Source organism: Neovison vison, chromosome X, assembly GCF_020171115.1.
Source record: "Neovison vison isolate M4711 chromosome X, ASM_NN_V1, whole genome shotgun sequence".
Taxonomy (NCBI): Eukaryota; Metazoa; Chordata; class Mammalia; order Carnivora; family Mustelidae; genus Neogale; species Neogale vison.
In genome coordinates this window covers 98,272,384-98,298,076 of record NC_058105.1, presented here as the reverse complement: position 1 = coordinate 98,298,076, position 25,693 = coordinate 98,272,384, and the positions used below count along the sequence as shown (strand labels likewise).

The window sequence follows — 25,693 nt, the reverse complement described above, 5'->3', positions numbered from 1 at the left end:
AGAACACTCAGCAGATTAGAAATAACTGTGTGACTAGGAGACAGGATGGCAATGTCATTGCCAATTATTATAGACTTCTTTGTCCCATGCAAACGTAGGAAAGTGAATGAAGAATAGAAAATTGCTCTCATTTCTGGCCGTTTTGTATGGAAATGTGTCTTCTGATTGTTTTTAATGAGGAACTGAAGAAACACAAAGTCAAGAGCAATCCCGCCAGGACCCAGAAAAGGCAGACACTTCACCTTCTTCCGGGCAAAAGGCCAGTCGTGATGGACCCAGGAAAAAAGGGTAAGACACACCCTTTCCAAAGGAATAGTTGATCTTTATTCCAGAAACCTCTGAAAGAAAGACTCCGTGGTTTTTTCAAGTTGGATATCATTTCAGTGACACAGAGAAGGTCATCATACCCAACCAAGGCAACGTTCTATCATTCCCCTCAGGAAATGCAGTCTTACTTACTTTTGGTCTTAGATAATTAAATTTCCCCTTGGACCTGAACCTGTAAAAGTTTTTATTTCATTTAACATATCTGGTCCTGCCCAGAAAGGTCCTCATTACTTCGAGGTAGAAGCTTTCCTGTCAGGACCAGTCTTGTCTATAAAGACATGACAACTGGCTTGGTTGTAGAATGTCGCCACCCAACCCCCAACCTGAGTGCTGATACAGGAAATAACCAAATGAAAGACTGATTAATTGGGCTTAAAACATAGTGTCCCCTGTTTAAAATGTGGGCTTCCTTAAGGAAGAAATCCCATTTGGCTACCTCATTAATTCAGAAAAGATATGTTTCAAGTACCAGAAATGAGAACGGGAGGCATATAGAGGAGCACAATTCAGAGAGGCACTAGGAAACCAGGGGTATAGGGGCTTCCTCAGCGGAGGAAAGAGACCCCCAAAAATGCAGGTGGAAAGGACCAAAATGCCAACTTCTGCCTCCCAGCTCTACATTTTGCTGGTCTTTTTTCCTCAGGCAACTGTTGGTCTGTTTTGTTGCTTAGGTAGTGAGTGTTCTAACACCTGCCGAGTCAGTGCACGATTCTCTCTAGGTAGCGGTGTTTTGTTCTCTCAGTGGGAAGCAGTGTGAGAGATTACTAGTATCTGAACCTTTCTCTGGCTCCAGAGAAAGTCTGGTTTGGTTTGGCTTTTGTTCTTTGAATCACGAACTCTGAGTGGGAATGAAACCTAAATGTCCTGTAGCCCAGACACTCCTGACTAACCACGTTTTCATTAATTAGCGGGCATGAATGTGAGAGGGAGCCTGGAGTGACCAACCGTACATCCCACCCCACGGATGGGTCGTTCCTCCCAGGTTGAATCCATTCATCGCCCTTCAGCATTCCCACAAGGCCTTGTGCCTGCATATCCCTCCTTACCTGGTAGTCTGGCACCACGCCCTCACTCATCTTAGAAAAACTGACAGTTCATTCCAACTCCTTAACATGACATTCAGAGATTTCCATTATATGACCCAATCCTACCTTTCAACCTCATTCCCATTACAGTCGTCCCAGAACGTACTTAACTGTGAGTTCCCCAGTACTGGACCTGTGGCTTTTTTCTTTCTTTTCATGCTACAATTTCTGGCCTGGAAATTCTAGCCTGGCTCATCAGGCTTGATTGAACATGCCACGCAGAGCACACAAGTGCTTGCAGGAGCCATAATTTGCAGATGCTAGCCCAGGCTTCGCTGCATAGGTCACAGAGTGATGAACTTGGAGTCGGGAGACAAGAAGTAACCCACCAGCACAATGAAGTGCAGGCGCTCTGAATTTAAAACCGTCACAACACCGGGACCGTGCCCTGGGGGAACTTAGAACTGAGATCTGATGGAACTGTCTTCAATAACTGTAACAGCTAGTTGGGTAGAAAAGGTTCACGCCTGGAAAGTTAATCTGTATAGAGGAAGTTCAGGAAAGTGTAAGAGGACAATATGAGCTACCTGAAAGACTTTCTAAATGAAAATGAGGTGTTAATTCCCTACAAGAGAGATCATAATGCAATAAATAATTAAGTAAATCTTAAAGAAGAAGCTTAGCTAATCAGTGGCGGGAGGTCACAGAGGCCATTGGGAATGACATCAAATTGTAAGTGTGACTAGATGAGGATCTGGAAAGATAGGCAGGGATCCAGGATAGCCAAACGTGGGGGAAGAGTGATTCCACTTGGAACAAACAGCTTAAGTAGAAGAGTGGATGTGGGGTCACGTGTAAGGGGGCTCAGAGCAGCCCAGACTGATAGTATATTAAGTGTCATTTTCACCAAAATATGTAATTTTCCCATTAGATTGAAGCTTCTGACACTTTGACAAGACACTCTTGAAACAGAGGCATTTGGCAGCTTTTCTTAAGATTGTCCCTCTACCTTTGGAGTACATTTTTCCCCCCTAGAAAACTAGAATATAAGGTAAAAGAACTGGCTTTTCCCAATGCTGTCACAACAAGAAGATAGCTTTGGTTCTTTATTAAAGTATATTTGAAAACCCCTAGGTTTTGGGCATTCAGTAGCGTGGATCATGACTCAAATCTCAGTTCCTGAAAAGCTATTTTTGTTCAAGTTCTAAATAATTTAGTAAAATGGCAACGGAGTTCGATCTCATCGTACATGAGACACTCCATTGTTCAAACTTCACTCCCACGGGGAGAAATGTCATGAAAGACAGAAAGATGGTTTCCACCACCTGGGTTTAGTCATTCATTCCGCAAGAATTGATTGGGTTCTCGTGGGTGCCAGGCATCACTCTCAACTCAGGGAGCTGCCAGGAAACCAGCAGGGCAGAGCCGCTGTTCTCACGGAGCTGTAAGCCAATCTGTGTGGCCATCTTGGTTTGTCCCAGAGAATCATTTTAGCTCCCTTCTTTGAGCAAGGGGAGTCCAGGCTCCCGGTCCTTAGCATCTCTGAACATAGGCTCAACCCAGGCCATGTTTCTCCATTCTCAGGTGACAGTGGGGAGTTCGAAAGCTGATGGTCTTTTTCCTTTCAGGGATGGAAGCCTGGTCTCCCAGCAAGTGGTATGGCCTTGGGACAATGTGATAACTTCCTCTACCCTCACCCTTGACAGTATACTTGCAGAGGCACTGGGGACTCCCCAGGACCTCTCAGCCCAAAGGCCGTTTTATTGAAGAATTATTTACTGTTGAAAATATTAGAAATGGTATTTTTTTTAAGAAATGGTATTCTTAAAAGGATATCTTAAAATGCCTTTTCTCTTAGGTTACTTTTTAAGTATAGACCTATTTATGTAATTTCAGATTTCTTCTGAGCAAGTTCAGATCAGCAACCAGGGGAGAGATCATGACTCCAAAAACGGAAAGTGGGCGGAGCTACAGCTTGGACCTAGACAGCCAGAACTTGCGGAGTTTAAAGTCAGTCCCTGGTTCGGACAGGTAAGGTGCATATAGATTAGGCAGTGGTAGAGCCTGAGAAGAAAATTAATGTATTTCCAATCAAATGGTGCTTCTGGGTACCTATAAAGTATTACATCTTGGAGAACTCCCAACATAATATGAAAAGACAGGAAGATCTTTTTTTAATTGAAATGGAAAGCACTTACCCTTCTGGAATTACAGCTCTCAAAATCTTCTGTGTTACCTGTAGGGATGAGACTTGATGTTCTGGTGCTTAAGGCTGCGGTTCGCATGGAGATATACAGGAAAAATAAATTCTGCTCCTTGAGTTCATGATCTTTCTGTTTAAGTTTCTGAAAAAGAAACCTCTGAGGGATATATATACTCCTTGCAGCTTTTAAAAAATTGATAATAATTTCATCCGTTGAACTGCTCCAGAGAATTTCCATAAATTCCACTTCTTTCTAGTTCCACCTCTTCTAACTCATTAACAATGGGGCCAGTGGAGAATCTCCTATACACAGAGTTTTCACCTTGTCAAGAAAAGGAAAATGAAAGGGTAGCCAAGAGCATAGTCATCTCATATCCGGCTGGATTTTCTTTATCATCTCAGGGCATAAGCCAAGGCTTATTTTCGCTATGAATACATTATCAGAGGCCATGAGGAGAAAAAAAGATCTATCCTCATGTTGCACTGGTTTGTCCAAATGTTAACTACCTTTTTTTTTTTTTCTTGGAGCTGCAGTAATTCTGCAAAGCCAGGGAGTGAAGCCTTTTTGGGTTATGCAAGCAGAATTGAATTCTCCCTTTTAATTCATTTTAGAATATGGAACACCAAATCCCCATAGAGAGGACCCTCTTTTTACTATTCATTTTCATCCCCCATGGTTGCTCTCCATACCTGCTGCTTTTTTTCTCTATAGCATTGTTTCAAAGTAGTGCCTTTTATGTAAAACCACACAGGAAAAAAAACAAGGAAGTAGGAGATAAATCCTTTATCATCCACTATCAGAAGATTGTCACGATATTCAGTATTTTTTAAATTTTCAAGAATATAGATACACTGAAGTGCTTGGGTGGCTCAGTGGGTTAAGCCTCTGCCTTCAGCTTGGGTCATGATCTCAGGGTCCTGGGATCGAGTCCTACATCGGACTCTCTGCTCAGCGGGGAGTCTGCTTCCTCCTCTCTCTGCCTGCCTCTCTGCCTACTTGTGATCTCTCTCTCTGTGTCAAATAAATAAATAAAATCTTAAAAAAAAGAATATAGATCTACTTCTTCGATGATAAAAAAAAAAAATTCAGACCCTGGTTTCTTTTATCTTTGAAATAGTTTCCTTTGACTGACCTTGGGGTAGCCTCATGCCAATTTCCACAGAATCTTTCTATAAAATTCTCATTTTTGTTTTTGGTTGTTGTTCAACTCCTGAGTCTCAGACATGCTCCAAATTATTTAGAGATGATAAGCAACTAGGGTAGTGTTGCTATTTTTGCCCAGCCTCTTGGGGATTCCATAGATGAACCGTGTTGGTAACGAATTCAGGCTACCATTTCAGAAAGACAATATCTATAAAAGGAGGAAAGATAGGATTCCTATTTAAAAAAAAAAAAAAGGAACTTGTAAAAAAATCTCCTGACTCAACCAACAGGTTATTCCATTTTAAATTAATTAGTCTTCAGGTTACTCAACAAGAATAAGGGATATGATCTCTAGTATCACAGTGCTTTTGTTGTTCTTCCAGAATCTACCTGCCTGGGTTTATTTCTTGGGTCTTATCCACGGCTGGGTGTAAATAATCATTAAGTTATAAAGCCATATGGACGTGTTTCTGGTGCACTGACCCAGGATTTTCTTGTTCTTGTTGTAAACTGAAAGGAGGCGAAATAGATTGATCTTTAAACCTGAAATGGTTTCTAGAAGATCAGAATGTAGTGGTCAGGGATGGTTTGGCTTCAGCATGTCAAGAACAGTGTTTTCCCATTAAGAAAGAGTGGGGGGGGAGCTGTTTGGGAGATCAGTAGAGCAAAATGTTCTTTTCCTAGAACGTGCATTTATCAAAGTGATGACTCATTAATGGACTGCCACGGTGAGATGAGCTACATCATCCCAAAATTATTCCTTAGAAAGTTGGGCAGGAAGTAGCCCATCTTTTCTCAACTCTCATCACCAAAAGACGTTAGCTCCTTTTTGTTTGCTTGAAGCTGCAGTAATTCTGCAAAGGCAAATAGTAAAACTGGCAGACTTTCTTTTCTCCTTAGGTTTTGCAAGCAAAACTGTCTTCTCCCCAGTAACTCATTTTCGAAGACGGAACAGCAAATTTCTCTCAAGAGAGTCTAAGAGCCCAGTCTCTTTGGTCTCGTACCTGACCCAGTTTAGCAATGAATTCCCCTTTCCCCTCCATAATGCCTACTTTTTCATGGTTCATTGCTCTTTTTCAGGAGCAGCTGGCCTTGGGCATTCTCGTTTGAAACTCCTATCTTACCAGAGTGGAAACGATGTTTTACCAGATACCTGGTTGACTTTCTCTGCAGTAGTTGGAAAGCAGGGGAGAGTATGAACGGGCTAGGCAAGGCCCCGCAGCCTCCCAGGAGAGCATGGCAAATTGTTCTTCCCTTGTTGCTAGGGACTTGACAGATGAGGCATAGGAGACTTTTGAGAAAATAAAAAGAATATGCATTAAGCTATAGTTGTTAAACAGAATGCTCCTCAGGGCAGGGATACCTAATCCCTTTTACATTGTGATGAGTTGTTAATGTGGTCTGATTTGTGAGGGATCTGCCTGAAGTCATGCTCGCCCAGAACCATACCCTCAGGCAAGGATTTGTAAGTGAGTGGTTTATTAATGAAATGATTCCAGGAGAAACCAGTATAGGAGGAATGGAACCAGAATAAAGAAAGGAAAGAACCCAAGCAATGTGCCATTTCAGATGAGGTCTGGATGTGAAAACTCAGCTTGATCCTACAAGGGATTCTGGATCCTAAATTGTGTCTCTGAGTTTTTCCATTTCGAGGAGCTGGACCATAGCATTCCTATACCAATTAGCCATTGACTGTGGATTCTTGTGGAGAGGGTTTCCAGATTTAGTGAATAAATGTACAGGATGGATGCCCAGGTAAACAACTTTTTTAAAAAAGTGACATCTGGAGTGCCTGGGTGGCTCGGTGGCAGCCTTCAGCTCAGGTCACGATTGCAGGGTCCTGGGGTCGAGCCCCACATCAGGCTCCCTGCTCTGCAGGAAGCCTGCTTCTCCCTCTCCCCCTGCCTGCTGCTCCCCCTGTTAGTGCTAGCTCTCTCTGTGTCAAATAAATAAAATTTTTTCCAAATAAGTATTTAAATAAATAAGTTAACTCCCATGAAATATTACTTTCATTTATATACTCTATAAATAGTATATTTTTATACTAAAAAGTATTTATTGTTTATCTGAAATTAAAATTTAACTGAAAGTTCTGTATTTTATTTGATAACTCCAACCATGGGGGTCAGAGGAGACACACTCCAAAGCATATCTAGGCCCCCGTGCTAAAGGGCAAATCTTTGAAGGCCATAGGTGCAAGTCATTAGCAAGAAAGCACTCAGAGCTGGTACAAGTGATCTGAGTGGATCTGGGTAGGACATCAACAATGTCCCCTAAAAAAACAAAGGAAAAATGGAACTTTGAAGTTAAAATTCACTCTGTTCAGTAAAAAATAAATGAGGGGTGAAGCTTTGTTTCTTAGGAGCATTTCTGTACTCACACTGGAGAATGTGGCAAGCATAGCAGATTCACAAGGGTGTTTAACTTGGGTTGTGGCCATATCAGTGGGAACAACATGAGATTTGGAGTTGTCAAACATGTCTTCAGCTAGAAACTTCTGCTTTTTTCTCACAGTCATCCCTTTTCGCTCATCCTTTGCCCATCATACACACCCACCTTGATTTGGGCTCCCCCAGAACAGACCCTGAAATAAGAATTCAAGAGCAAGGGGCGCCTGGGTGGCTCAGTGGGTTAAAGCCTCTGCCTTCAGCTCAGGTCATGATCCCAGGGTCCTGGGATCCCAGCCCCGCCATCGGGCTCTCTGCTCAGCGGCGAGCATGCTTCCCCTTCTCTGTCTGCCTCTCTGCCTACTTGTGATCTCTCTGTCAAATAACTAAATAAAATCTTAAAAAAAAAAAGAATTCGAGAGCAAGTCATTTCTTTATGATATGGTCTTGGAAACCCAGGAGGATTGGGGAAAGGAAAGGAAGCCAAAATGACAGTGTCATTAAGTCAGTTACCATTGTGGGTAATTGTAGGAAACAGTGTATAGCCCCAGAGCTATCCAGTCAAGAGATTGGGAAGCCAGGGTATGTATACACCAGGTCCATATTGCTCACTGGTTGAGGACTATTTCGAGGGCACTAACTCTCTGGCACTTGGGACTTGTTCTGTGTACAGACACCCCATGCTCTCGTGATCCAAGAAAGTCTTCGGGCACAGACTTGTGGGTATTCCCAGTAAACAGGATTCTGTAGGTAGAGGTGAGGGCTAAGGGGCAATGACTGGGGGCACTGCTCTCTGCTACAGCATCCCTCCAAACCACGCCCCCCTCCCTCCTCCAAAGGTGCAGTTGATCAGACCACCAGTTGCTCCATCCCTGATTTGTGTTTACCTTATATACACGTGACTTTCCTTTTTATAATGACAGTAATATGAGGAGTTACAGAGACTTGGTGATTCAGCCAGACGCCTGATATTATACTTTGGTTGGATCACAGCTGGGTTCTTCACATGCTTCATTGTTGTGGCCAAACAACTGTAAGCCCAAAGACATCTCCTTGCTATCTGATCTGTTTCTCCAGTCATTTCTCAAAGATTCACTGCCCTAACGTGTTCTGTTTCAATGAACTAAATTTAACACAATTCTCTCCTCCAGTATAGTAATTTTTTTTCACTCGAGTGTATTATGTGCAACATACTTTCTCAGGGTCGCTAAGATACAATAATGGCCTTTCTTCTTCACTGAGGAGTAGAGGTATATGACTTTCTCACCTATAAATTGTATTTATACAGATAAAATTCAATACATAATTCTGCCCATATTATAGACCTAGTACCGTATTCCAAATGGTGATTAAGTGTGGAAGAGTTTAGACAATGATCCTATCCAACCCATTTTCGAACTTCACAAACTTTGTAAGGGAAGACTGGGACAACCAAATAATTTCAAGACAATATTGTATCATGTTAAAAAGATGTTCCGTGTGCTATGGGAAAACCAGAAGGAGGCACTTACCCTTACAGAGGATTCAGGGAAGCTTCAAGGAGATGACCTCTAAGCAGTTTTAAGGGATGAGGAGGACTTGGCCACGTGACCAAAGATAAGAATGAACAGAGTACGAGGAGGGGAAGGGCAGAGGGAGAGAAGAGAGAGAGAGAAAGAGAAGGACAAGCAGACTCCCCACTGAGCATGGAGCCCAATGTGGGGCTTGATCCCAGGACCCAAAGTCATGACCCGAGCTGAAGTCAGATGCTTGACAGACTGAGCCACCCAGGCACCCCTTGGGTATGGGGATTTTTAAAAGCTTCCCCAGTGTTTCTGATATGAAGCCAAGGATAAGGGCCACCCATCTCCCACAAGACTGTTGACAAGGATGAAGCATTTTGGGATCACCAAAGACTGGAAAGTTGAACTACGTTTACCTTTTTTCTCTTTTCTTTCTTGTTTAACATCTCTTTCCTATGTAGTGGGATCACCTCACTTTCTCACTGCCACCTCCCTTGCTTTTTGTACATATCCGTTTCAGATCTGATTAACAAAGAAACGTTAGGAGAGTGCATAAACCACAGAAAGAATACCATGCAGTCTCTGTGTCATGCTATGCACTAGCCAGTGAGTGGTAGTATCTCTCAGATTAATGCTGCCTTTTGGTCCACCTTCCTTAGGGGAGTACTCGTTTAACCATGCAGGCACAGACTCAACATTGTCCGTCCCCTCTAGGAAGGTTGCATCCTGGGAAATGCTTTTCAGACTACAACTCCTGGGAGACAGTTACATAATCCACAAAGGCAACTCATTAAATTATAGTCTCTCTCCCCTATCCTTAGAAAGACAGACAGATCTAGGGGCACTTGGGTGGCTCAGTCTGTTAAGGGTCTGACCTTGGTTCAGGATATGATCTCAGGGTCTTGGGATCCAGCCCTGCATCAGGCTCCCTGCTCAGCAAGAAGTCTGCTTCTCCTCCCTCTGCCACTCCCCCTTCTCATTCTCTTTCACCCTCTTAAACAAACAACTAACTGACTAACTAACTAAATAAATAAAATAGATACGTCTAGAAAGCCATTATCAAGATTTGGGGCCAGCGTGATATTAGAGATAATAAAATGGCAGGCTTTTGTTATATTTCATAAACTAAATGAGACTGCTTCCTCCTCTAGGAAATATTTCTTTCAAGTAACCTGGAATGTCCAAGCTCCCTAGGCATTGTCCTATCCCCATGCTTTGGGATCTATTAGAACAGGAGAAATATACCTCTTTCTTGCCAGTTTCCCTTTAACCAAATTTTAGCTTGAAGTTTTGTTGATGCTGATTTGTAATACTTCTGATTTAAGTATCAATAACATGATATCTGAATCAGAATAGCTCTTTCAGAGATGCCTGGGTGGCTCAGTTGGTTAAGCATCTGCCTTCAACTCAGGTCATGATCCTGGGGTCCTGGGATCAAGTCCTACGTCTGGATCCCTGCTCAGTGGGGAGCCTGCTTCTCCCTCTGCCTGCTGTTCCCGCTGCTTGTACGCTCGCTCTCTCTCTCTTACTCTCTCTCTCGCAAATAAATAAATACAAATCTAAAAAAAAATAGCTCTTTCATTTTTTTAAGTACAGCTGACACACAGGATCACGTTAGTTTTAGGCGTACAACAGTGATTCAACCACTCTATATGTTATACTGTGCTCCCAGGAGTGGTAGCTGCCATCCGTCACCACACAACACTGTTACAGTACCATTGACTGTATTCCCTCTGCTGCACGTTCTATTCCTGTGACTTCTTCACTCTATGCCTAGAAGACTTTATCTCCCACTCTCCACTGATTTTGCCCATCCCCCTCCCCTCCAACCACCAGTTTGTTTTCTGTATTTATAGGTCTGATTCTACTTTTTATTTGGTTATTCTTTTGTTTTTTTTAGATTCCACATACGACTGAAATCATACGGTATTTTTCTTTTTCTGACTGACTTATTTTACTGAACATTCTACCCTCTAGGTCCATCTCTGTTGTTACAAATGACAAGATTGCATTCTTTCTTATGGCTGAGTAATATTCCATTGTATACATACCATATCTTCTTTATCCATTCATCTATCTGTGGTCACTTGGGTTGCTTCCATATCTTGGCTATTGTAAATAATGCTGCTCTAGACATAGGGATGCATGTATTCCTTTGAATTAGTGTTTTTGTAGTCTTTGGGCAAATACCCAGTAGTGGAATTACTGAATCATATGATATTTCAACTTTTAGTTTTTTGAGGGACCTCCAGACTGTTTTCCACAGCGGCTGCACCAATTTACATTTCACCAATAGTGCACGAGTGTTGCCTATTCTCCACCTCCTCACCAACCCCTGTTATTTCTTGTCTTTTTGATTCTAATAGTTCTGACAGGTGTGAGGTGAGATCTCATTGTGGTTTTGATTTGCATTTTCCTGATGTTGCTTGATGGTGAGCATCTTCTCGTGTGTCTGTTGGCCATCTGTATGGCTTTCTTTGGGAAGATGTCTATTCAGATCCTCTGCCCAAAAAAATAACTCTTTCTTAATTGAACTTTAAACTTCTTGAATTTAAACTTTATCTTCTTCCTATTTAAGTGGCAAAGATTTATGTATTTCATGTCATATTTTTATATAACATCTGAAAGAGTTGGCATCCAAATATTTATGATATTCTGCCTTATTAGACTAAGCCTTTTTTAGTCTAACAAACTGAGACAATCAGCTGAGAGGAAAATATTTTTGAGATGCTCACAGTAAATGTCAGGGACAAATGTGAAATTTTATGTCATTTTTGAGATAGTGATTCTGGCAACAATTTTCAGTAGCTGACTTATAAGAATTTTTTTCTTATTACAGGATAGCCTTTTGAATGTCATCACCACAATTAATCAACCTATGCTTGAGCTTCTACATAAGTAGGACTTTTGGTTCCAGCAAAGTTATTCCATGATGGGGACTTTTTCAAAACCACCTGGGTCAAGGAGAACCTTTAGGACAGGCACAAGCAGATAAATCTACATGAGTCCCTTTGGGTCGTAACTTCTTGGCTCATTTCTGCAAAATTCACGTGTATTCTTTTTTTGTCCCCCAAGGAGATTTTAGCTAAAAGTGTAGAGAGAGAGATTTTTGTGGTAACATTGTTCTGAGAGTAGAGAACTTACTGTCACAGCACAGCATTCCTGGATAGGTCTCTACAACCTTTCTAAGTAGGACTTCTGAGATTAGCAAAATCACTTGGATGGTGAACTGTTGTCAAGTGTGGAAGTGTAGCCCCTGAGGGAGATATTTACCAAGGAACTTATAATTTCAAATTATAGCAGTTTATTTAATCACAAAACTTTATATTCTCTTGTCATCAGAATCAAGACACAGTCTTGACCCCTCCTGAGCAATCTATAATTAACTCAGAGTGCCATCTCTAGATGAAGCCAGAGACCATTTCTATGTGGTATCAGAAGAATGCTACCCGGGGTACCTGGGTGGGTCAGTCAGTTAAGCATCTGCCCTCGACTCAGGTCATGATCCTAGAGTCCCAGGATTGAGTTCCATATTGGGCTCCCTGTGCAGCAGGGAGTCTGCTTCTCCCTCTAACCCTCCCCCATCCCATGCTTTCTCTCTTTCACTCTCTCTCTCTCTCAAATAAATAAAAATAAAAAAGAAGAATGTTACGCAGAGGAATTTTTAGTTCTCTTAATCAGATTCCAAGAAACTACCTCCCAGCTCTCTGATCCTAGGATTACTTTCTGCATGATATAGCTCTGTCTGTCAATGTAGAACCTGCTTGTTGTATCAATTTGATTTGGGGGAAATAATGAGCAAGCAGTATGAACAACTGGAATGAGCACAGGCTTTGGGTAGACAGGCAGGTCTCAGTTCTTATCCTGACTTTCCTATGTACTACCTGGGTGAGAGTGTGGTAATTGTAGTGATGGTGTGTGTTGTGTGCGGACACAGATACATGTGTGCATATCTGGAATAATTGTTTAACCTCTCCAAGACTTAGTTTTCTCATCTTTAAAAGAAGACTATTGGGGTGCCTGGGTGGCTCAGTGGGTTAAAGCCTCTGCCTTCGGCTCAGGTCATGATCCCAGGTCCTGGGATCGAGCCCCGAGTCGGGCTCTCTGCTCAGCGGGGAGCCTGCTTCCTCCTCTCTCTCTCTCTCTGCCTGCCTCTCTGCCTACTTGTGATCTCCGTCTGTCAAATAAATAAATTAATTTAATTAAATTAAAAAAAAGACTATAGGTATCTTTTTTTTTTCTAAACAGGGATGTTGGGGAATGGAGAGTGTCAAACACCTAGAAAATACTCAGTAAATGTAGCTTCTATTTACGTAGTGATGGGGGCGGTCGTGGGTAGTTGTATCAGTCAGGGCATATTGGATTTGATTTTAGTGGCTTCTCGGGTGCACAGTCTTGAAAAACTTATAAGCTGTAGATGATAGCTGCAGTGGTCAATGCCCGTTCTTTCTCCTGCCAGATTTGTCTTCCAGTAGTGTCACATGCACAGTCAGACATTCTTTAAAAAACAAACAAGCAAACAAACAAACAAACAAAAAAAACATTTCTCTCTTCTTTAGCATATCTTTTTTTTTTAAGATTTTATTTATTTATTTGACAGAGAGAGATCACAAGCAGGCAGAGAGGCAGGCAGAGAGAGAGGAGGAAGCAGGCTCCCTGCTGAGCAGAGAGCCCGATGCGGGCCTCGATCCCAGGACCCTGAGATCATGACCTGAGCCGAAGGCAGCGGCTTAACCCACTGAGCCACCCAGGCGCCCTAGCATATCTTTTCTTTAGCATACCTTTTCAGTAAGTTCTAATCACTGTTAACTATCACTGTGAGGCTTTAAACAGTAAAATGTTTATTGGTATAGATGCATTTGTAACTTATTAAATAGTGAATAAAAGAGGAAATTCGCAAAGTCTTCTATTTTACCACTTGGTGTATTTTGTGCTCACTGAGGATAAACAATGAAATAGAACAGACACTTCTCTTAAACTCTAATTTGTCAAAACTTACACTTAGTTATGAAATTCCCATGTAATGAGAAAATTGTGTTCACCTCAAGGGCAGGAACTATTTTTTTTATTAATCATTATTGAATGGAATTGAATCAGTTTTAGCAAACAAAGTGAGTCAAGCCCATTTACCAAATGTCATTATTTTTATACCACGTTTATTAAATCTGTACCGTGAGTCAGACACTGAAATAACACAGAGAAATACAACACAATTTCCACTTTTTGATTAAATATGTACTGAGTGCCTCCTTTGCACCAAGGTGTTATGAAGGTGGTGGAGATACCATGGTAAATATGAACTCTGTCCCCAGGGAGTTTAGGTTGAAAGAAGAACCAAGGCACACATATGTGTATCTCTTGGGGAGCCAAATAAGACATTCTGTAGTCAAGGACTACACAGTTGGGTCAAGACTGTAAGTCAGCAAGAACTGAGCAGAGCTTGAAAAGGCTTGTAAATGTCAGGAAAACCTTGATGGGGGAGACTGGACTTCAGCCAGGCCTTGAAGGATGGAGAAGATTTGCATAAACAAGGAGTGGCAAACAGAGCATATCAGGTAGAGAGAGTGTCCGCAAAAGCTTTAGAGGTAGAAGCAGAAGCAGGAGCCATGAGTGTGGTGGGTTGAGAGGACAGCGAGGAAGCTGTCCGGGAGCTGGGAGAATGCTGGTGAGCAGTGGGAAATAAAGCTGGAATGGAAGGGCGAAGCTCACTTACAAAAACCCAGAGTCAGACAGATGGGCTTGAATCTAGCGATTCTTTGAGGAAGAAAGGGAAATGGTAGCTGCTGAGCATGTTAAATCCAGAATATTCTTTCTCATTTAGGGGAAGCACGGGTTCATCCGATCTTAATGACCAGGAAGCTGGCCCCTCAACCCCGAAAAGCAGCCGGAGCAGTGGTGTGACCCCCATCACTCAGAGGTCACCAGCCCCAAGCACACACAGTGTGGCCTCAGTCAGCATTAGAGTAAGTACCAAATGCAAAAGGACCCCCAGCTTCTGAGACCTGACCGCACCCTCATGGCCTGGTTGGGTTTGGGTTCTCTGTATCTCGAAGCATGCTGTTTATGCTGCTTAATTGTAGAAACTTCTTTATCAAGACCGAGCTTCCTACATCCTTTGCTCCTGATGGGAAGCCAGAAGTGTGAAGCAAAAGAGAAGGAGCAGGCTCAAAGGTGGCGGTTACATGGTTTAAACAAAACCTGAATAATGTTTCCCCTTTAATCCTCCATGTTATCTGTCAAGACATTCGTAAGTTGCCTGCATGAAACATTTTCCACATGGATTTAAATCAGGAAAAGTAGACTCTTGAAATTTTTTAATAGTTTTCCTTTCTAGAACACTTCCAAAATTTGGGACCAACACATAATGAAGACATAAATTGCGTTATGCATAAAATATATATGGAACGTGGAAGTTGTTCTTTTGAATGACTGAGCATCTAGATTTTTTTTTTTTGATTAAGCAGCAAACTCCTTAAATGTAGCTGGCACGTATATTTAAGAAATCTTGGTCCTAGTCAGGCAAAGGTGGTGGGAAGTGAAAGAATCAGCCATGCAGGAGTCTGTAGCAAGGTGTCCCTTCGGGCAGGAGCAGCACTGATTCTCAGCAGGTACACATATGGGGAAGGCTGTTCCAGTTACTTATGGCTGGGCTCCACCTTGAATGACTGATGCACTTGTCCACCCAGCAGCTAAAAGATTTTTAATCCCCTATAGAAGCAGCCAGTGCTAAGACTCTGAAATGGGAATATGCCTGGTATGTTCAAGGAAGAACAAGAAGGCCAACGTAGCTGTTGCAAGTGAATAGAGAGAGGGGTCCTAGGAAATAAGCTCAGGGATGTAACATGGCCAGACTATTGTAGGCAATTTGACATTTAGTTGGGATAAGATGAGGCCAAGCTGGAGGGTTTGAGCAGATGTGGCTTTTCTTTTTTGTAATTTTTTTCTTGTTTTTCTGTCTGGATTAATTTTTTTTAAACTCCAGTATAATTAACATACGATGTTACAGTAGTTTCAGGTGTACGATATAGTGACTCAACAATTCCATAAATCACCCAGTGCTCATCATAATAAGTGTCCCTCCTTAATCCAGAATATATAAAGAACTTATACAACTCAACACCCCGAAAACAAAAAATTCAATTAAAAAACGGGCAGAGGATATGGCTTCTCTTTACATGGGATCTGGGGGCTGTGCTGAGAAGCATTTGTGGGGGAACAAATGGAGAAGCCAGGAGGCCAGTTAGGATGCCATTGTATTACTGCAGGCGAGAAACTAGACTTTGGAATGAGGAGATGGAAGGGGAGGTTGTGAATCCCGAGCCCTGTTGGTGGGAACGCAGACTTGTATGACCATTGAGGAAAACATTATGGAGGTTTCTTTAAAAAAAAAAAATTCAAAGTAGAATTACCATATGATCCAGTAATTCCACTACTGGCTATTTACACAAAGAAAACCAAAACACTAATTCAAGAAGATATCTGCAGCCCTGTGTGTATTGTATCATTATTTACAATAACGAGGATATGGAAGTGACCCCAGGGTCCCCTGATAGATGAGAGGATAAAGACGATGTGGTGTAGATACACACACACACACACACACACATACACACACACACACACACACACACTCTCTCATGGAATATTTCTCAGCCATAAAAAAGAATGAGAACATAGCATTTGTGACAACACAGATGGACTTCCAGGATATTATGCTTGGGAAATAAATCAGACAGAAAAAGACAAATACCATTTAACTAACATATAGACTCTAAAAATCAGAATAAATGAACCAATGGGACAGAACCGGAGACAGACTCCTATATATTAGAGAACAGACTCATGGTCACCAAAGGAGAGGGAAATGAGGGGATTGGTGAAAGAAGTGAAGGGGATTAAGAAGTACAAACTTCCATTTATAAAATAAATAAGTCCCAGAGAGGAAAAGGAGAAGATTAGGGAATAGAGTCAATAATACTGTAAAAGCCTTGTATGGTGACAAATGTTGACTACACTTACTGTGGTGAGCACTGCAAAAGGTATACAATTGTCGAATCACTGTGTTATCTACCTGACACTACCATTATATGTGAACAATGCTTCAATAACAATAGTAGCTAAATACTGAATATAAAAACTAACTATTTATCTAAAATATCGACTCTTCCTAGAATGTGACTTCAGAAAAATAATCATGAACTTTTAAAAAAAAAAAAGCAGAGGCTAGGAACTGTCAGATTCTGTAATATTTTTAAGGAAATTCCAAAAGGCATTCAGAAAGACTGAAGAATAATAGAACATTTCTTTCAATATTTAAAGTCTGAATTGTACTTGCTGATAAGGTAAAAAGCATATTTAAAATTTCATAAATTTTTATACGAAGCTTGGTGAGTGGTACTGTTCAATAACCAGAAAAGTGTGTGGATATTTGATTACTTTTACTTCTTGGCAACCTAACAAGGAATGATATTCAAAATATTTAGTAACTGATGTGGCACGGAGCAATCAGCACAGACTCTGGACCAAGGCAGGGGCAGTATCCTGGGGACCCTTCTATGCCATGCGTTCACCTGGATTGTGGGCCATGGTCTTCCATTAAGTGGGGGTAGAGGAGGTAAGGGTTGGTTGAGGAAAGAGGGTGTTGAAAGTGGGGATAAACATAGGAACAAGAAGAATACTAAGCTTGAACATTACTCTGGAGATGTGAAGCTAGCCAGAGTCCCATATATGGGTCCTGTAATATTGGAGGTCTTATATCATCTTTATTGCTAACCCTGTAGTCGAACACTCACAATTTTTGAATGAAGTATTATTTTGAGTGACTTCTGTGTTAATTAACAAACCTCTTGGTATTGATTTTATAGAGAAATTATTGATGGGTTCAGGGTTCTCCGAATTCATGATAAGGATCCTCGCCAATGTCCACCAGTCCTCCCTAAAGAGGAATATGATGTCAATATGGTTACACTGAAGTATGTTCAGATGGGAGGCTTTTAAAGTAAATTAAAGTCATCATAATGTTGGCTTTTTTTTTTCATTTTTACTTTGTGAGAAGCGACATGGTTTTGAAAGTTCCGTGGATTTGGCTGCCATTGAAAGCACGTATGAGAACCTCACAAAGAGTCATCGCAGAAATGTTTCTGGTACACCTTCCATAGCGGTGTCTGAGATCTCCCTCTCCTCAGGTGGGTGTTTACAGCATGATTACTCTTCTTTTTAAAAAAAATGACTAAATCATTTGGAATTAACTGCCTTGTGTGACATTCTGTGGATGTGCCATGCTTTAGAAAATCACCATCTGTTCCTTGACTCATCATGGTAGTCCCGTTCCATAAGAAAAGCTTAAATCTAGACCCAGGTGATGCCCTGAGCCTCTTGCATTAATGCAAAATCCATTGATTAAGTGCACACTCTTGTCAGGCATCACTGCCAAGTTTCAGAGCTGTACCAAATGTCAGTACAGGAATGTAGGACATAGAATTGGTTCATCTGCTGGAAAGATAAAGGCGCTTTCCCAGAATTCAAGGAAATGATCGTTCATTTGAAAAGGTAGACATAAATCCCTTATGTCTAGACAGATGAACTATCCTGTGGTTTAAATAAAGAGTTATTTGCAAGCAGCAGTAAGGTATCAATAACAATGTTTTTCATTTGTATGGTACATTCCAGTACAATATATCCTTCCACTTCTTCATCACAGCAACCCTGGGAAGCAGCTATTAATTGTGTTGTAATTTATTACCTATGAATAAGAAAATTCTTTAGAGAAATATGCTGTAGTTATAAAGCTTATGTCCCTTGTGTAGAATTAAAAGCATGACAAAATCCTCAACAGTAGAAAGTTAACTGTTATACCTAATGACGATATTTACATAAAGCCTGAGGCTGGATTCTGTGTGCTGAGTTGGGGAGCCTTTCTTTGTCATCAGGAGGCTCCCAAAGCGCTTTCTAAATATATGTGGCTATTGTTGCATTTTGATTGGGACAACAAGATTAGTTCTCCCATTAAGAGAAAAATTTTAAACGAGCATAGAAGCCAACCTCATAGATCATTTTGCTCCTACTTCTGGTCAATAGCTCCTGTTTATGGAGTACATACTCTGTGCCGGGCACTGTCCTAAGTCCTTCTGCATTATTTAATTTACCGTTTCAAACTCAAGCATGTGATTGCTCTCATTAGTCTTTCTCATTACGAGCAACTCTGTCTATTTTAGCAGGACTTTGATATAGAACTGCTCTGTGTAAGTAAACCATGCCTTAGTAAGTTGCCCACAGTATTACTGAGTTGTGCATCATTTTTAAAATTATATTTTTAAAAGCAAAGTATTCACCTTGCACCAGTTAGAATGGCCAAAATTAACAGGACTGGAAACAACAAGTGTCAGATGGGAGGTGGAGAAAGGGGAACCCTCTTACACTGCTGGTGGGAAAGCAAGTTGGTGCAGCCACTTTGGAAAACAGTGTGGAGATTCCTCAAAAAATTAGTAATAGAGCTACCCTACAACCCAGCAATTGCACTACTGGGTATTTACCCCAAAGATACAGATGTGTGAAAAGAAGGGCCATCTGTATCCCAGTGTAATAATACTTTTTTAAAAAAATACAAAGTACATTAGTGTACTAATATTAGTTACTGACTCTGACTGTTGCTTTCATGACACTCTATGCCCTGTGCCTAGAAGGAATGGGAAAAAAGATAAAATATTTGCAATAAGAAGGAAAATCTTCTAACAAAATTAGCTGGATTCCTATCTCTCCTTCTCTCTTCCTTCCTCCAGACCGGAGTCGATCTGAGTTAGATCTGAGTGGGTCATATCCAGAAGACTTAGAGAATACTGTCCACATAAGAAGCAAGTCCGTCCCTGGGGCTTTAGACAAAGACTTGGTAAGTTAGATGTGGAAGAAAGTCATGATCATGAGGAAAGGACAGTCTTGTTCCAAACCTTTCCAATTTTAGGGAAGAAAAAAGTGAAGATATATGATAATCTGTTCCTATTAGTATTTACATCCAATACATTAAAAACAGCTAAAGAATGATTTAGAAAAATTAACTGGTAATCAGGTTAATGAGTGAAGGTTTTCAGTAAAGAAAAAAAAATACCTGTTGGGAATTTCAGTTCCTGGATTAACATCATTTCATCTAAACCTGGAAAGTAAAGGATCCTAACATTTCTTAAACCAAATTTTACTAGATTCAGCTGACTATATAGCTTGTATGAACATTTCTACATCTGAAGTTACCTCTAATAAACTACCCCCTTAACTGAAACTAAATTATGTGAAAATTAATGTTTATGTGAACTCATTTATGAAATGTGAAGGTTAAGTTAGATTATTCTTAAGGTTCCTTCCAGTTCTAATATCTTGATTCTGATTTCTCTAATTGCTGTAATACAATTAGAATTCCTTGGAAGAAAGATATAGCACAAATGTTAAATGACATTAATATAATTTTCCGAAGCAAGACAGGAAACTTATCTTTAAAACTCAGTGTTATTTACTAGAGGAAATAAACTTGGAAAGTATTTTCTTAAATCCACTAGAGAAAGCAGAGGGGGAGGCTATAAGATCAAATGGCTTCAAAGCTTACTTCTCTTCAACCTTTAAAGAACAGCTAATTCCAATGTTATTAAACTATTTCTGGTCCTAGAGAACTCAATAACTGGCATTAAAAATGCATTAAAGGGAATCAACAGCAAGTTAGAATATGCAGAAAAGCAAATCAGCAATCTGGAAGACAGGGTAATGTAAAACAACTAAGCTGAACAACAAAAAGAAAAAAGATTAATAAAAAATGAGAATAAATAGCTTATGGGAAGTCAACACTATCATTAAGCATAATAACATTTACATTATAAGGGTCCCAAAAGAAAAAGAGACAGAAAAGGGGGCAGGAAACTTTTTAAAAGAAATAATAGCTGAAAGCTTCCCCAGTCTAGGCAAGGAAACATACATTCAAATCCAAAAGGCACAGAAATTCTCCAATAAAATTAACCCAAGAAGGTCCATATCAAGACACATAATAATTAAAATGGCAAAGGGTAGCGATAAAGAGAGAATTTCAGAAACAGTGAGAGAAAATAAATACAAGGGAAACACCATGAGGCTATAACCTGAGTTTTTATCAGAAACTTTACAAGTCAGAAGGGAGTGGCATGATATATTCAAAGTGCTGAAAGGGGAAAAACAAACAAACAAACAAACCTACAAGGAAGAATACCCAACAAAGCTTTTCAGAACTGAAAAAGAGATAGAGTTTCCTAGATAAGCATAGGACTTCAACACCAATACTACATCCGGAAGAAACAGAAGATTTGAATAGACTATTCAGTAATGATGAAATTGAATCAGTAATAGAAAAAAATCCGAACAAACAAAAGCCCAGGACCAGATGGCTTCACAGGTGAATTCTACCAAATATTTAAAGAAAAGTCAATTCCTATTCCCAAAAAATATAAGAGGAGGAAAACTTTCAGATTCATTTGTAAGGCCAGGATTATGCTGATACCAAAACCAGATAAAGACACGATGAAGAAAAATATTGTAGGTCAATATGTCTGCTGAAGACAGATGCAGAAATCCTCAATAAAATATTATTAAACTGACTCGAACAATACATTTAAAAAATCATCCACCACAGTATTAAGGAGGGCATGTATTACATGGAGCACTGGGTGTTATACAAAAACAATGAATCTTGGAACACTGAAAAAATAAAACTAAAAAAATCATCCACCATGATTGATTGGGATTTATTCCAGGGATGCAAGGGCGCTTCAGTCTTCGCAAATCAATGAACATGATACATCACATTTACAAGAGAAAGGAAAAGAACATGATCATTTCAGTAGATGCAGAAAAAGCATTTGACAAAGTACAATATGCATTCATAATAAAAATTCTGAACTAAGGGGCGTTAGAGGAAATATATCTCAAATAAAAGCCATATATGAAAAACTTAGAGCTAACATCAGCTTCAGAACTTTTCCTCCAAGATCAGGAAAAAGACAAAGATGTCCACTCTCACCACTTTTATTCAACATAGTACTGAAAGCCCTGGCCACAGCAATCAGACGAGAAAAAGAAATACAAGGCATCTGAATTGGTAAGGAAGAAATAAGCTTTCACTATTTGCAAATGACATGATACTGTGTATAGAAAACCCTAAAGACTCCATGAAAAAACTACTAGAACTGATGAATAAATTCAGTAAAGTCACAGGATATAAAATTAATACACAGAAATTTGTTGCATTTCTACACACTAATAATGAAGTAGCAAAAAGAGAAATTAAAAAAATGATCCCATTTGTAGTTGCACCAAAAAGAATAAAATACATAGAAATAAACTTAACCAAGAAGTAAAAGACCTATACTCTGAAAACTTATATAAATAGTGATGAGTGCTCGCTTCGGCAGCACATATACTAAACAGTGGTGAAAGAACCTGAAGAGGACATAAGCAAATGGAAAGACATTCCATGCTCATGCACTGGAAGAAAAAATATTGTTAAATGTCCTTACTACCCAAAGCAATCTACAGATTTAATGCAATCCCTATCGAAATGCCAAAAACTTTTTTCACAGAACTAGGACAAATAATCCTAAAATTTGTATGGGACCACCATAAGACCCCAAATAGCCAAATCAATCTTGGAGAAGAGCAAAGCTGGTGATATCACAATCCCAGATTTCAAATTATACTACAGGTTGTAATAATCAAAACAATATGGTACAGGCATAAAAATATTCACAGAGATCAAGGGAACAGAATAGAGGACCCGGAAATAAACCCACACTTAAATGGTCTATTAATCTATTGCAAAGGAGGCAAGAATATGAAGGGGGAAAAGACAGCCTTTCCAACAAATGAAGCTGGGAAAACTGGATAATAACATGCAAAAGAATGAAACTGGGCTATTTCCTTACACCTTACACAACAATAGACTCAAAACGGATGAAAGGCCTAAATGTGAGACCTGAAACCATAAAAATTCTAGCAAAAAACATAGACAGTAATTTTTTACATCAGGTATAGAAACATTTTTCTAGATGTATCTCCTCAGGCGAGGTAAAAAAAAAAAAACAACTATTGGGACTATACCAAAAAACAAGGTTTTGTCCCACAAAAAAAACCATCAATGAAAAAAAGAAAGGCAACCTACTGAATGAGAGAAGATATTTGCAAATGATTTATCCATTAAGGGGTTAATATCCAAAATGTGTAAAGAAGTCATACAACTTAACACTGGGGAAAAAACCAATCCAATTAAACAGTGAGCAGAGGACTTTCATAAACATTTTTTTTTCCAAAGAAGACGTACAGATTGCCAACAGGCGCTTGAAAGGATGCTCAACATCACTAAGCATCAGAGAAATGCAAATTAAAACCACAATGAGCTATCTCTTTCTATCTGTCAGAAAGGCTAGAGTCAAAAAGAAATAAAAAGTGTTGGTGGAGATGTGGAGAAAAAGGAACCCTCATACACTGTTGGTGGGAATGCAAATTGATGAAGGCTCTGTGGAAAACAGTATGACAAGTCTCAAAAAATGAAAAATGGAATTATCATATAGTCCAGTAATTCCACTACTGGGTATTTAACGAAATAAAACAAGAACATTCATTTGAAAAGATACATGCATCCCTATATTTATCACTGTATTATTTGCAAGAGCCAAGATATGGAAGCAGTCTAAGTGTGCATCCATAGGTAAGTAGATAAAGAAGATGTGCCTATATACAATGGAACAGTACTCAGCCTTCAAAAAGAATGAAATCTTGTCATTTGCAACAGCATGGATAGACCTAGAGGGTATACAGCTACATGAAATAAGTCTGAGAAAGGCAAATACCATATGATTTCACATGTATGTGAAATCAAAAAAGAAATGAATAAACAAACCAAAAGCATAATTAAACCTATAAATGCAAAGAACAAACTGGTTATTGCCAGAGTAGACCGGAGTTGGGGGGGATAGATGAAATAAAGGGGATAAGAGTATGCTTAACTTGCTGAGTGCTGAGAAATACTTGGAATTCTTGAATCATTATATCATAGACCTTGAACAAATATAACATTGCATGTTAATTATACTTAAGTAAAAAAGATATTGAATTAAACGGGAGCCTGGGGGCTCAGTCGGTTAAGCATCTGACCCTTGATTTTGGCTCAGGTTCTGATCTCAGGGTCATGAGTTTGAGCACAGCATCAAGCTCCATGCTGACCAGCAGGTCTGCTTGAGATTCTCTCTCTCTCTCCCTGTGTCCCTCCCCACCCTCCACTTGCATGTGTGTGCATGTTCTCTCTCTCTCTCTCAAATCTAAAAACAAAGAATATTGAATTAGTAATTTAAAATCTTCCCCTAAAGAAATGCTGAGTAATAAACTGCTTCATTGATGAAGTCTATCACATAATTGAAAAGGAAATAATATTAATTCTCCATAAACTTGCTCAGAAAATTACTTCCTAATTCATTTTGTGAAGTCAGTATTACCCTGACACCAAAGCTAGAGAAAGACATTGCAAGAAAGGAAAAGTACAGAATAATATCTATTATGAATACAGATGGGAAAACCATTTATAAAGTATTAGAAAACTAAGTCTGGTAATGAAAAAGGATTGCACGCCATAACCAAGTGGGATTTATTCTATGAATGCAATATTAATTTAGCATTTAGAAATAAATTACTGTAATAAAGCACATCAGTATAATAAAAGACAGGAACCACATCATCTCAGTAGATGCAGAAAAAGCATCTGACAAAATTCAACATCTATTTATAATAAAACTCTCAAAAAAATAGTAGTGAAATTTCTCAGTGTAATAAAGGGCCTCTACAAAATTCCTACAGCTAACATCATACATGATGGCAAAAAAAAAATGCTCTTCCCCCTAAGTGCAAGAACAAGGCACAAAGATTTTCACCTTCATCATTTCTGTTCAACATTTTATAGAAGATTCTAGCCAATGCAGTTAGGAAGGGGAAAAATAAAAGAAAGGAAAAATAAAAAGGAGGAAACAGGACAAAGGAAAGAAAGGCATCTCATTAGAAAGAAAGAAGTAATAACTGCTTTATATGCAGTTGACATGATTCTATATATGGAAAATCCTAAAGAATCTAGAAAAATATTACGAGAACTAATGAACAAGCTCACCAAGGTTGTAAGATATAAGATCAATATACAAAAATCAATTGTATTTCTGTATATCAACAATGAACAATCTGAAATGAGATTAAGAATAGCATGAAAAAGTGCTCCACATCACTCGGCATCAGGGAAATGCAAATCAAAACCACAAAGAGATACCACCTCACACTAGTCAGAATGGCTAAAATTAACAAGTCAGGGAATGACAGATGCTGTCGAGGATGCGGAGAAAGGGGAAGCCTCCTACACTGTTGGTGGGGATGCAAGCTGGTGCAGCCACTCTGGGGAATGGCATGGAGGTTCCTCAGAAAGTTGAAAATAGAGCTACCCTATGACCCAGCAATCACACTACTGGGTATTTACCCTAAAGATACAAATGTAGTGATCCAAAGGGGCACATGCACCCAAATATTTATAGCAACAATGTCCACAATAGCCAAACTATGGAAAGAACCTAGATGTCTATCAACAGATGAATGGATAAAGAAGATGTGGTATATATATATACACAATGGAATACTATGCAGCTATCAAAAGAAATGAAATCTTGCCATTTGCAATGACGTGGATGGAACTAGATCGTATTATGCTTAGCGAAGTAAGTCAATCAGAGAAAGACAATTGTCATATGATCTCCCTAATATGAGGAAGTTGAGAGGCAACGTGGGGGGTTTGGAGGATAGGAAAGGAAAAAATGAAACAAGATGGGATCAGGAGGGAGAAAAACCATAAGAAACTCTTAATCTCATGAAACAGACTGAGGGTTGCCGGGGGAGGGAAGTAGGGAGAGGGTGGTTGGGTTATGGTCATTGGGAAAAGTATGCGCTATGGTCAGTGCTGTGAAGTGTAAACCTGGCGATTCACAGACCTGTACCCCTGGGGCTAATAATACATTATATGTTAATAAAAAATTTAAAAATTTAGAAAAAGAAAAGCAAGAAAAAGAATAAAATAC

The 25,693-nt window shown here is 39.7% G+C and overlaps 1 protein-coding gene across 7 annotated transcripts in view; it reads left to right on the top strand.

Annotated features, from left to right (window-relative positions):
- SYTL5 (synaptotagmin like 5) overlaps positions 1-25,693 on the top strand; it is a 142,679-nt gene that overhangs the window by 73,858 nt on the left and 43,128 nt on the right. For 4 of the 7 annotated variants that reach the window (XM_044235506.1, XM_044235510.1, XM_044235505.1 and 1 more), the window contains exons 5-9: positions 180-288; positions 3,249-3,383; positions 14,410-14,551; positions 17,641-17,773; positions 19,367-19,473. In XM_044235506.1, the coding sequence (XP_044091441.1) occupies positions 180-288; positions 3,249-3,383; positions 14,410-14,551; positions 17,641-17,773; positions 19,367-19,473 (626 nt within the window). The remainder of the gene's footprint in view (positions 1-179; positions 289-3,248; positions 3,384-14,409; positions 14,552-17,640; positions 17,774-19,366; positions 19,474-25,693) is intronic. The other 3 variants (XM_044235511.1, XM_044235508.1, XM_044235509.1) reach the window with 2 other exon arrangements.